General features: G+C 36.1%; 3 protein-coding genes across 6 annotated transcripts in view; 2 read left to right on the top strand and 1 right to left on the bottom strand.

The window, feature by feature from the left end:
• Positions 1 to 1,294: 1,294 nt before the first annotated feature.
• On the top strand, positions 1,295 to 2,706 carry LOC128617466 (hepatitis A virus cellular receptor 1-like). The gene is made up of 2 exons (XM_053640596.1): positions 1,295 to 1,568; positions 2,266 to 2,706. Exons 1-2 carry the CDS (start codon positions 1,509 to 1,511, stop codon positions 2,704 to 2,706), a joined length of 501 nt encoding a protein of 166 aa, XP_053496571.1. The 5' UTR covers positions 1,295 to 1,508.
• Positions 2,707 to 5,405: 2,699 nt separating this feature from the next.
• Positions 5,406 to 9,070, top strand: LOC128624700 (uncharacterized). Of its 2 annotated transcripts, none has more exons than XM_053652365.1 (2): positions 5,406 to 6,266; positions 7,759 to 9,070. In XM_053652365.1, the coding sequence occupies exons 1-2, from the start codon at positions 6,207 to 6,209 to the stop codon at positions 8,896 to 8,898; spliced, it is 1,200 nt and encodes a 399-aa protein (XP_053508340.1). In that variant the 5' UTR covers positions 5,406 to 6,206; the 3' UTR covers positions 8,899 to 9,070. The 2 variants fall into 2 exon arrangements, with proteins under 2 accessions (XP_053508340.1, XP_053508346.1); XM_053652371.1 differs by lacking the exon at positions 5,406 to 6,266 and adding an exon at positions 6,286 to 6,415.
• Positions 9,068 to 12,085, bottom strand: part of anxa14 (annexin A14) — a 10,745-nt gene continuing 7,727 nt past the window's right edge. Inside the window, exons 8-11 of one of the 3 annotated variants that reach the window (XM_053652387.1) lie at positions 12,073 to 12,085; positions 11,910 to 11,965; positions 11,607 to 11,714; positions 9,068 to 9,856 (exon numbers count right to left, since the gene is read on the bottom strand). The exon at positions 12,073 to 12,085 is cut by the window's right edge and continues 95 nt beyond it. In XM_053652387.1, coding sequence (XP_053508362.1) covers positions 9,797 to 9,856; positions 11,607 to 11,714; positions 11,910 to 11,965; positions 12,073 to 12,085 — 237 coding nt within the window. In that variant the 3' untranslated portion in view covers positions 9,068 to 9,796. The other 2 variants (XM_053652396.1, XM_053652379.1) reach the window with 2 other exon arrangements.

Raw genomic sequence — 12,085 nt, 5'->3', positions numbered from 1 at the left:
ATCTACCACCACTGCTACAATGCCATCCACCACCACCACAATGCCATCTACCACCACCCCCACAAAGCCATCTACCAACACCACCACCACCACCAAGATGCCAAATTACAGCACCACATCAATCCCCAACAGTACCAAAACTAGTTCAGAAGTGAAAGCTATTCTAATATGCTGTGTTCTATCGGTTCTTTTTTATCTGCCGTGGAACTGAACATTAATGGTATAATCATATATTAAGCAGCCTCACAAACACTAAATCCAGTGAAAAACTGCTCATAGGATTTTATACCTGATTAATGTTAAAATTTTATTCTTAAGTATGAACCAAGCGGGTGCTGATATCGTCACAACTGCAGACAGAAAGTTTATGTCATTTTGATTTGTAAGGTCAAAATTGAATATAAAAATATTCTGTAATGTGTAGTAGTGAGGTATCAGCGCTGTATGATTTTAGAATTTATTTATTTTTCTTTCTTGCACTTAAATGGCTATTTAGGAAATATTCTTCAAGAAATTAGTTAAGTACTTATATGCTTAAATATAGTGCTGTTTTATGACAGACTGCACATGTTGATGAGTTTTTGCAAATGACCAATAAAGAAGAGTTCTCCAAATTAAAGGTGTGTTTTCGCCTGCCACATTTAAAGTGGTTGTAAACTGCACTATAAGAAAGCTACTGAGACTAATCAGAAGTCATGAAAAAATACTCGAAAATAGATTGAATGAAAATTCATATAACACAACAAATTAAAAGACATTATCCATCATTTTTATTATTTAAAGAGCCACATACCAAATCCCCAAAGGCTTTAAGAAGGGCTTTCTTTTTTATCTAGCCTACTAGGTTTAAATGTTATAATTTTATTGAAGCATTTGCATAATGTTTTACTACCAAAAAAGCTTTTGTTGTGTTGCCTGTTTTTATCTCTGTACCAGTGTTATCGTGGAGCATGGTGTGAATTGTTTCTCAACAATTACCCTGCTCACCAACAGCTAAACATAGAGTCACAATACTCTACACACAGAAACCCAACAGGGTCCTGACTTGCAGCGATAAAATAATTCATTTGTTTATACTTATTGAAAATGTCAGCTAAGTCGATTTCATTCTTCCAGCAGAATGGAACACCAATGTACTGCTGGAAAGGGTTAAAGTCACAGAAGCTGTCGAGGAATCCAGACTTATATTCTTCACTTGTTCTCATAACAATATATTGAAAAATAGATTTTTATTGAAGAATATGTTTAAGTTGAATAAATGAAAAATTAAGCAGAGACTTTATGAGGTCCAGATTATAAATTTCATGAATTATAAGGAAGGGAGGAAGCTCACGAGAGCAGACAGAACAAAATCCTCCTGTGACTTTAAGATCACGTCAAGGTGTGTCTGGTCTGAAGGTGCTCACGTAGAAGCTCTGACATCTAATGGTCTTCACTGATGCAGGTGACTCAGTGTTCATAGCTTGAACCTGTCGTTAGCATTTCTTTGTATTCTTTATTTCCGCACCATGAAGTTACAAAGTTTGGGAATTTGTCTCCTGGCCCTGGTGGCTTTCTCCACAGCACAGGTATGTCTGGCAATTAATTAATCCACCGTCTGTTAATAGGCTGTCTCTATTTTTTTTTTTTTTTTTTTAAAGCACATAATGTGATCATTGTTTTTAAACGATGTTAAATGTAAATGTACATGAATGCAATGCGATGAATGTAAATCCATAAGCAATTTTGTATAATTGACAAATGTGTAACTTTTCTTTACATGACATTCATCATTAAGATAATGCTTTATGTCTCACTTTACAGACAACTGCTTTACAGTTTTTAGCAACAACATCATTATTTTGTTTGCAATCTGGACTTTGAATTATGGGTCTCAAAATTTTACAAACTGAGATGCCACTGTGGAACAAGTCTGTGTTTATGAAACCTAACAATCTACAATCACCGTTTTAGATCTTACAACTCCGAGTATAAATTTTGTGATTTATCATTTTGACATTGCATTTATGTACAATTATTTTGGAAAAAAAAACTCCATAGTTTCAGCCATTATTCCAGTAAAATGAATGATGAGTTAACAAGTGTTGATCACTTGACTGTATGGAAAGTCAGTGTCAGTGATGCTATATTTTGTCAAAAGCTTTGAAGATACTGAAATTAGGATGATGATTTTTCACCTAGTTGTCACTCTCAGGCAATGCTCTCAACATAAGTATTTGGTCGATATTTAAAAAAAACAAACAAAAAAAAACGTATTCTTTATAGGACTCAGAAAACACCATGGCAATGGCTGAGGACAACATCACTACTGTGAGAACAGACACTGACAACACCACCATGTTACCAGACATCGTCACCACTATGATGCCAGAGAATGAGAGTACCACAGTGATGCTGGAGGACACCACCACCACCATGATGCCATCTACCACCACCACTGAAATGCCAATTTCCACCACCACAAAACCACCCACAACCACCACTAAGATGCCATCAACCCCTACCACCACAGCAATGCCATCTACCACCATGACCCAAATTAGCACCATCATCATGCAGTCTAGCTCTTCCACTATTACACCATTTACTACCACCAATGTGCCACCTGAGAACAGCACCAACAGTACCAACCTTCTCAACAGCAGTCTAGGTTTGAAAGCTGTGCTAATACCCTATGTTCTACCTGTTCTATTTTATCTGGTGTGAAAATGAACATTAAATGGATTGAAAAAAGTACATAAATGGGATTCATATTTGATTTTGAATTATTGTCATTAAAAAAATCAGTGACAAAAAAATTATTTTTTTTTCCATAATGTGTAGAAGTTAATCATCAGAGCTTTATAAATCATACATATTATATAAATTATTAGAAATTATATACATTTGTATTTTGTAGTCTCTCATTGTATAGACTTGTTTGCTTTCTGAAAAAAAAAAAAATGGAAACATATTTAGAGAAATAATACAGATATTTCAATGCCTAAGATGATAGACATGTATGTGTCTAGGAAAATGGCATTCTATACTCAAGTTCATATTTCCATTTCTTCTAAACAAGTAAAATATTTATTTTTGCACAATTTCAATATCATGCTCTGGGGAATTATAAGAATATACATTTAATTACTTATCAAAAATGTGTGCATTTTAATTTCTTAAAATACAAATGCTGTTATACATGTTTATTTTATGACTTTTGGATTGGCACCCCATCCAGGTTGTACCCTGCCTTGTGCCAAAGATCCCAATAAAACTGGATAATGAAAATTTTTAAAAATGACCACTGCTATCTTTCCGTGATTAGAAAAGATGTTTTTAGCAAGTTTAATCTACACTGTTATCTAGTGGTAGGACTAATTTTTAATGAGATAAAACCTTATAATTTTGAGATCATAACTTTGTTTGATTGATTACTATCTATGTGATGTAAATAACTCTCCTAAATGCATTTAAAATCAATCAGTTTGCCCTGTTGTCCTGTATATACGCACATTGCGCAGTATAGAAAATTATAACCCAGTGATCGAAACATTTGTGCATCTGAATGCTTGAAAGGCTAAATTTCTTTACAAATTAGCCAAATTAAACAGGGAGATGGCAGCATTACATCAGAGATGTTAATTTGTGATAAAGAACAGAGATGTTAATTTGTGAGAAAGAACAGTGATAACATTAATCCTTTTTTTCTGAACTAATGTCTCTATCTTAATGTTCTCTTGCACTGTGGGACAAGTAACTAAGGAAAACATTTTACTACAGTGCATCACACATATGTAATATGTATGTGGCAAATAAAGAACCTTGAACCTTAAACCTCTATACTTTACTGTGTTACTCTTTGTATGTTTTCTTTCATGTTAATAAAACCGTTTACCATGCTCTGTCTCTGCCTAAATGTCCTCACTTGAGTCTCGTTTCTCCTCATTACTATGCATATTTATTCAAAGTCTTGTGAAACCTTGTCATGTATCATTGCTGACTAACCCTAAGCCATGTTTTCCCATCCTTGTCTCCTGCGTTGCTATTCTTTTCCAATTCCTTGAACTCCAACTTCAAATTGAGCTTGGTTTTTTTATTCTGCCTAACAAACATCACATATGCACTTGGTTCTGCCTCTCACCTTTCTCTAGACATCTCCTCTAGAAATCATATTACGCAACAGCAGTATGTAGCCTTGGGTTTTTGGAGCAGTAGTATTCATTAAAATGATTATTAGCAATGTACAGATACCTTTTTCTTTCACTCTTAATATGAGTACATGTTTTTGGTACTCACAAATACTGATACTGACACTGAAATGAGTAACCAATACTTAGTATTAATCAATCAGGACAATCCTGACTTTTTATTCCTCTCATGGGCATATGTAAAACATCTAACGTTAGAGAGAAGTTTCTTGCAGTTTCTTCCAGGTCTCTCATGGATATTGATTGGCCATCGATTGGCAGCCTGTGTCATGTATTCTTTCTGGATGATAATATAAAGTTTACCCAATGTTTTGAAGACAGAATTTTTTTTTTTACATGACACAATGATAAATCCCCCAATGATGAAGTTTATGTGACTCATTTTCAACAATATAGAACCTTCTAATACTGAATATAAATAACTCTGTATGCATTTATATCAGTCAGTATCAGTCAGTACTTCTGATCCAGATAAATTGTGGTAGATCCATCTAGATATTTCTGTGGGATCTTAGCAGGCATTGATATTGAGAAATGGATAATACTAAAATCAATTTAGGTGAAATTTACATTTTAAATGTCAAGAAGACCAATCCGAATAAAACCTAAAAATGCTAGTTACAAATGTGATCACTTGTTAACTGGGTCAGGGTCAGTGTTTAACATCTGGATATGCTCTTCTGTGAATGTTCTTTAACTGTTGGCCTAAATGTGGATCTTCCACTGACCATGACAAGATCTCAGGCATTTTAAGAGGAAGTGGTAAATGTAAAACCAATCAGTAAATATCTACATTAATCATTAAGAATGAATGTATCATCCATTCAATCCATATCTGTTTTGAAAAAAAAAGGAAAAATAAAAAATTACTTTTATGAATTTACTCATTTATTTCCTTGGCTATACATTTTTTAACAGCATTTTTTTTCTATTTTAGTGTAAATTCTAGACTCTGAATATGATGTTTCAAAGCACCAACCCTCTTCCTTGAGATCAAACTTCCTGTAGGTTTCATCTCCATCCTAAATCTAACACACCTGTTTTAGTTGATCAAGAACTTCATAAGGCAATGGTTAGATGGTCAGGTGGGCACCATTATGGCTGGAGCAAAATTCTTCAGGAAGGTACATCTAAAGGAACAGGTTGGTGACCACTTCTTTAGAATATTGGACTATATCCTGAATTTTATATATTGGTGTACATTTTGACAGTTCTTCTGTTTTAACCCAGAAGAAAGGACAAGTCTTATCATATTAGCAAAACCTGTGGACGCTGATGGAAGAGCATTTAGACCGATTTGGCAGACATATCGGTGTATGTCACAACTTTATCAAATATCTTAAGTATGACATCCACATATGGCTCCAAAGATGCCGTCTTTATGATGTCTTTTTGCTATTTACCCTACATCTTCTCTGTTCAAATCCTCACATCTCCTCCTGCTGATGACCTATGCATGTATGGATGAAACAAGTGTGAAAAAACTTGTTTTTTATATAGATTTTTTACATTTTCCAGTTTATAATTAAGAATGGAAAATGGGGAATGAAAAAAAAATGGAAATGTATTATTTTCAAAATGGATGACACGCAGATTATTAAGCCATTCCACAACAAACTGTGGACAAAACCTGAGCTAACTGTAGTAAAGAAACTGTGAGCTATGTCAGACCGGGTCCAGGTGTTAATGCCATTACAACGGTGACTCTCCATACTCAGAAGTATTCAGCCTTACAGTAGAACTGAGACTAATGATGCATGACTATATTATTGCCATGTGAGTACTTCAGGCTCCTTAAAAAGAGGAGGTGTATGGATGGTATGTACTGCAAAAACATTCAATATGGCATGACGTTAAGATCCTGGGGTGTGTCCGGTCTTTGTGTGTTTAAAAAAGGCCACCTGCATTGGACACAAGCTTTCATGCCAAACATCTAACTCCTCTAAGAACTCTGGTGGACCGAGCACATTAAGAGGAACTGTCTGAAGCATCTGTGCTCTCTCTGCTTTTCACACTATGAAGTTACCAACTGTGCTATTCTATGTCCTGGTCTTGGCTGTCTCCTTCACAATCCAGGTAAAACACACACACACACACACACACACACACATTTATTTAATCATAAAACCGCACATTGTGACTTTATTATTATTAGGTTCTATCTGGGGGAAAAGCTATTTCTGTATATGAAGCATCAAATCTTTAGCAGCTAGCAAAACATAAAGGTACGGTAATCTACATTTACTATTCAGTAACACCTACAAGTGCTGTTTGCTTTTACAACCCCAATTCCAAAAAAGATGGGATGTTGTGTAAAATGTACATTTAACAAAAGCAGAATGCAATGATTTGCAAATCTCATAAACCCATATGTTATTCACAATAGAACATAGTCTTTGCAATTTTACATTGAGGAACATTATTCTGAAATTGTTCCACAAATTGTAGACAAAGTTTTTCACAGATTGGTGAAAATCTTTACTTCTGAAAGACTCTCTAAGATACTGTTTTAATACCCAATCACATTATTGACCTGTTGCCAGTTAACCTCCAGCTATTTCTTTTTAGTAACACTTATTTTTCCAGTCTTTTGTTGCCCCATCCCAACTTTTTTTTAGATGTGTTGCAGCCATCAAATTCAGAATGACTATATTTGTTTCTTAAAATGGTACATTTACTCAGTATAAACATTTGATATGTTTTCTGTGTTCTATTGTGAATAACATATGAGTTTATGAGATTTGCAAATCATTGCATTCTGTTTTTATTTACATTTTACACAGCGTCCCAACTGTTTTGGAATTGGGGTTCTATATGGTTCTCAATAAATGCCTTCCATCCAGTAACCACTGGGAAGCTCAGTTTAATTAGCATTATTACATGAAGCTAGGTGAAATCAGAAATATTTACTGAAGTTATCTGAAGTTAATGACCTTCATTTGTGCCAAAATGTTGTTTACACACGTCATAACAGTGGCAGGTTTAGTAGCTAGATTAGAGACAATCTGGTTTTGTGCAGGTATATTTTATTACTCTTATCAGTTGTGTGTATTACATCTAACAGTAAAAAGAAGTTTCTTCCTACTCCAGCTCTGTCATGGATTATCCATTAATTGGCTGCATATGTTCTGTATTCTTCCTGGATAACTATTAACTAACTGTAAATCTATTTTAGCAGTTAATGATTTTGAGAAACATGCAATATTTTGGGAAATACTGCAGTCCATTTGAGTAGATTGTAAATTTCATCAATGACACAGGGCAAGGAAAAATCCAAATACAACAAAAATTATAACAGATTTCCATACCATCACTGTTGGTATTTTTCACATATATCACATATCAGTGGCTATAAACCTGAAATTAAACAGGGATTTGCAGTAAAACAATTCAATTCACTTACAGATTGTGTGATTTATACTATACAAACATTTCCTACAAAGCATGAGAGGAGAAAAGTTTCCCAACAGAACATAATACGTGGGCAATAAAATAAAAAAAATCAATGTTTGTACATCCTAGTCACATTGGTTCAAATGGCTGATTGTATTTTATTATTTTTTCACAGGTAACAAACGCAAAGACCTTTTCAACTACAAAGGCAACAACCTATTCCACAATGACTAATGGAACAACCATAAGACCAATGAACACCACCTTGTTGATGCCATCACAAACCAGCACCACAAATAACATAACTCCATCAACTGCAACCCCATTGACGCCAAACAACCACACCCCTCCAAGGGTAATGAGTGTCACCACTACAGTTCCTATAAACCTCACTGTGACATCTTCAAATAGAACATCTACGATAACCTTGAATACTACAATCACAATGATGCCACCAAATACCACCACTTTGATGTCATTGAACAACTCCGCTCCAATACTAATGAATGTTACCTCTACAGTTCCTTCAAATGCTAGAATTACAAAGATGCCTCCAAATGCCACCACTTTCTTTCCATCAAACAACACCACAAGACCAGTGGTGAAGAATGTCACCACTACCATAAGACCTCTAAATGCCACCCCTGTGATGTCTTCAAATGGAGCATCTACAATACCTTTAAACACTACCACCACAGTGATGACTTCACGTAGAACATCTACAGTACCTTTAAATGCTACCACCACAGTGATGACTTCACGTAGAACATCTACAGTACCTTTAAATGCTACCACCACAGTGATGACTTCACGTAGAACATCTACAGTACCTTTAAATGCTACCACCACAGTGATGTCTTCCCGTAGAACATCTACAGTACCTTTAAACGCCACCACCACAGTGATGCCTTCACGTAGAACATCTACAGTACCTTTAAATGCTACCACCACAGTGATGCCTTCACGTAGAACATCTACCACCTCACTGCCAGTAAATGCCACTCATGTGATGCTATCAACCATCACAATACCTGCAAATGACCCCATCACAATGATGACACCAAATGGCACCACTGTGAATCCATGGAGGCCAACTTCTGTGACTTCCACGGACAATACGACTACAGTGGGAACAAACGTTACCATGGTGACTGAGTCATCTACATCTGCTACAATATCACAATACTACAACACTACAGCAGCTCCTAACAAAACTATCATGTCTCCTAGAACAACACAATCCAGCAGCCTTGTTGTTCACCCTAATCTGATCACCTGTACTCTGCCGGTTCTACTTTATCTACTGTGGAACTGAATATATTCCAATATCATGTGCCCAAGTGTTTTATTCCTGTTATGCCACTTTATGTTATGTTATGTTAAGTTTTTTCTTACTAATTAGGGTCTTTGTTGTCACTTCAAGCCACCAGAATAATGTGATGCAAAAGGTTTAAGTAATATCAAAGTATATTAAAAAAAAAACTGCCCACTGACATGTGTTTTTTTTTCTATAAGTGAACATTCTGTGCACTGTGGTTTTATTAACCAACCTCATCCTTCATTAAAACATTTGCAAACACAAACATGCATGCACACACACACACACACACACACACACGCGCGGGCGCGCGCGCGCACAATCATTGTTTCAGCACTTTGTTTCCTGTTTAATGATTCATTACCTCTCCTAAGGAAAATCCTTTTGAAGGTCATGTCTTCTAATTTTAATCCAACCCATAAAGCCAACCCATTCTTTAGCACAATGCTACAATGTGCAGTATACATAATTTTTTAGCTACAGAGACAAAATGTCTGCTGAAACTTTATTTAAAATTAAAATGATGTGTATCTTTAAAAAAGAAACAACAACAAAAAAAAAAAAAACACAAAAATAATCTTATGGTCATATAAAACAATATTGCTAATGCTGAAGTAACTACTTTTACTGGTTAGAGTTCATGACTGAAAGCTATTAGAAGCCAGTAACAATGATTCATAATAACATACTAGCTGGTGTTTTTATTCATAAAAATGAACAGCTGCTAAAAGTGAAGATACAAATCTGCATTAGCATAGTACTATAGTCTAGTAAAGAACATTATGGCAGTAAATAATCATACAAAACAATTCTGGGTGATTCACAGCATTTAAACTTTATTTGTTTTGTTCACATGACAAGTATATTTATAAGATGTACACTAACTGTAGCCTTCTTAGTCTTCAGAACAACATAGTGCTAGCAAAATCTGCTGGATGTCCCCTTTGAACTTGTCCTGTAGAGAAAGTGCCATAAACACTATTAATTCCCCCTACAGAATACAGCATTTTAATATGTTTTATTATAATAATGTTTTCTTAGAACAGTGTGGTTTTTGGAGTCTTTAGTCATTCATAAACCATGTACATACAGACATTAATATAATTCACAGGAACACCCCCCTTGCTACCTGTAAGATTAATACCATTTAAATTACTGTATAGAAGATATGTACAGTAGATTTGGGCATGTACAATGCCCTGGTGGTGAGCTTGCCATAGGACATAATGATGAATCAGGTTCTTCTAATGCATGCCTGCTTGCTATATCTACTTCTCAGCTCATACAGCAGACTAGCATACTTAGTGAGTAAGTAAAGGAAGCAGCCTCCATAAGTTTACCCCAAGTTAAAAGCTAACACAAGTCTCTTCCTACTTCAAGAATCCTGCTTTGCTTCCTAGAGGGCAATGAACAGGATATGACCGAAGATGGTCAATCTCATCACAACTCCATAATACTTCTGCAACTTACTGTAGGTTTGTCAGAGTTTGTGTTCACATGCATTCTGTCAGAGAGTTTTACTGCCAGAGACATTTACATTTATCCAAAGCAATTCAACTGGATAGAACTGAGCAGCTGAGGGTTACATGTGTTGCTCAAGGACCCAACTGTGGCAGCTTCCACTCAATCTCCGAGCACCAATCTTCTTGAATCTATTATGAGATTGGCTATTTATTGACCTAGGGTCATAGGTCAGTTACTATGTGTGACCATGTGGAGTTAAAGCAAAAGGCCTGACATATAAAATGATTGGAGTGGCCCTTGTGTCAAAGGGTAAGAGAGCACAACTTGACAGAAAGCATGTGGCAATGTTTGGCCAACATGGGTTTTAGTGGCTTTTTGCACTTGTGAAGAGGTTACTGGTCATCCTACCATAGGTCTTTCCTTGCCACTGAGGATAACCAATAAAAAAATCAGCAACAAGCTGTGCATTCGTCTAACTCTTTGTTCAAAAACTGGTCATGGGAGCACAGCCAACAGTCTAGAACCTTCTGGTTAAAAGCCTGCAAATCATAAATATAGGGTTCTTCATATCATGGTTGCTAAAAGCTGGGTGAGAGCCAGCTGCTGTGTGTCCGAGGAACATTAAACTTTTTTTAAGGATTGGACTGCTCATCTGCTCATGAGTAGGGGAAGGCCCTAGTGAAAACGACAAAGGATTCAAAGGATTGTGCTACTATCATAGATCGAAATACAAAAAGAAGGAACATGTTAGTAAACTCCTGCACTACAAATACCTTTTCAGTAGACCTCACCCATAATGCTGCAGCGCTGAGATACTACAATACTGAAATTCCTCAAGTTAAATCCAATTCCTTGATGATGGTATGCTTTTGGAAGAAGCCAAGGGTACATATATTTCTAAAAGGGCAGGTAACACCTCAATGGGTTGGGTTCTGTATTGAAAAAAACTATTTGGGTCCTTGCCTTTCAAAAACCCCAAGTGGTGTCACTGATTGTTTAACAGTTCACTTGTGGCTACACACCAGTTTGTGTTACACATAGTCTCTCGCATACCAGGGTAAAGATAGGTTGATGGTTGGCATAAGACTCTAAAAGTACTAGTCAGAACTTCACTGTCAAACAAGCAATGCTTATCAGACTATACAGCCATAGTAGTAACCGCTGGTGAAGTCAGAGGTGGAAGTTATCATCAGAAATGAATGACTACTGCAAACAAGTGAGCAACCATAATAGAGAGAGACCTGTATGGTGGTGTAAAGAGATCTTCCCGTTTCCTTCTTGTATGCTGCTCTAACAGCCAGGAGATCCTCCTCGCTGTGAGACACTATTATTCCTTGCACCACTGACCCCTGCACAACAACACCACACACGCAACTTCTTTACTATATAGTCCTTGACCCAGAATTTACTATAACTATACCTTTACTAGACCAAAAAACCTAAACAATTTCACGGTGAAGTAAACTCTTTTCGACAGTTAATCCCATTTGACTAGCAAACCCATATTCAAATCTCTTCAGTGTTCGTCATCCAAGATGGCTTACCTTCATAGTCTGGATTCTCTGGGCCAAGTAAAGATATGGGTCCTCGATGGAGCGCACTGAAGAGGGATCATACAGGAAATTCTTCTGGTAATATACTTGAAAAGAATATAGAACCACAGTATTCTCCTTTCTCACACTAAAGAATGGGACTCAAAGTACTCACCGAGGACCTGTAA

Source organism: Ictalurus furcatus, chromosome 2 (assembly GCF_023375685.1).
Source record: "Ictalurus furcatus strain D&B chromosome 2, Billie_1.0, whole genome shotgun sequence".
Lineage (NCBI taxonomy): Eukaryota > Metazoa > Chordata > Actinopteri > Siluriformes > Ictaluridae > Ictalurus > Ictalurus furcatus.
Note: the sequence above shows the minus strand (reverse complement) of the source record. Positions and strands in the feature narration are given on the sequence as shown.

Coding starts and splice junctions, on each gene's coding strand:
- LOC128617466 (XM_053640596.1), top strand. CDS start 1,509: ATGAAGTTACAAAGTTTGGGAATTTGTCTCCTGGCCCTGGTGGCTTTC. Junction 1,569..2,265: donor TGGCTTTCTCCACAGCACAG/GTATGTCTGGCA, acceptor TATTCTTTATAG/GACTCAGAAAACACCATGGC.
- LOC128624700 (XM_053652365.1), top strand. CDS start 6,207: ATGAAGTTACCAACTGTGCTATTCTATGTCCTGGTCTTGGCTGTCTCC. Junction 6,267..7,758: donor CTGTCTCCTTCACAATCCAG/GTAAAACACACA, acceptor ATTTTTTCACAG/GTAACAAACGCAAAGACCTT.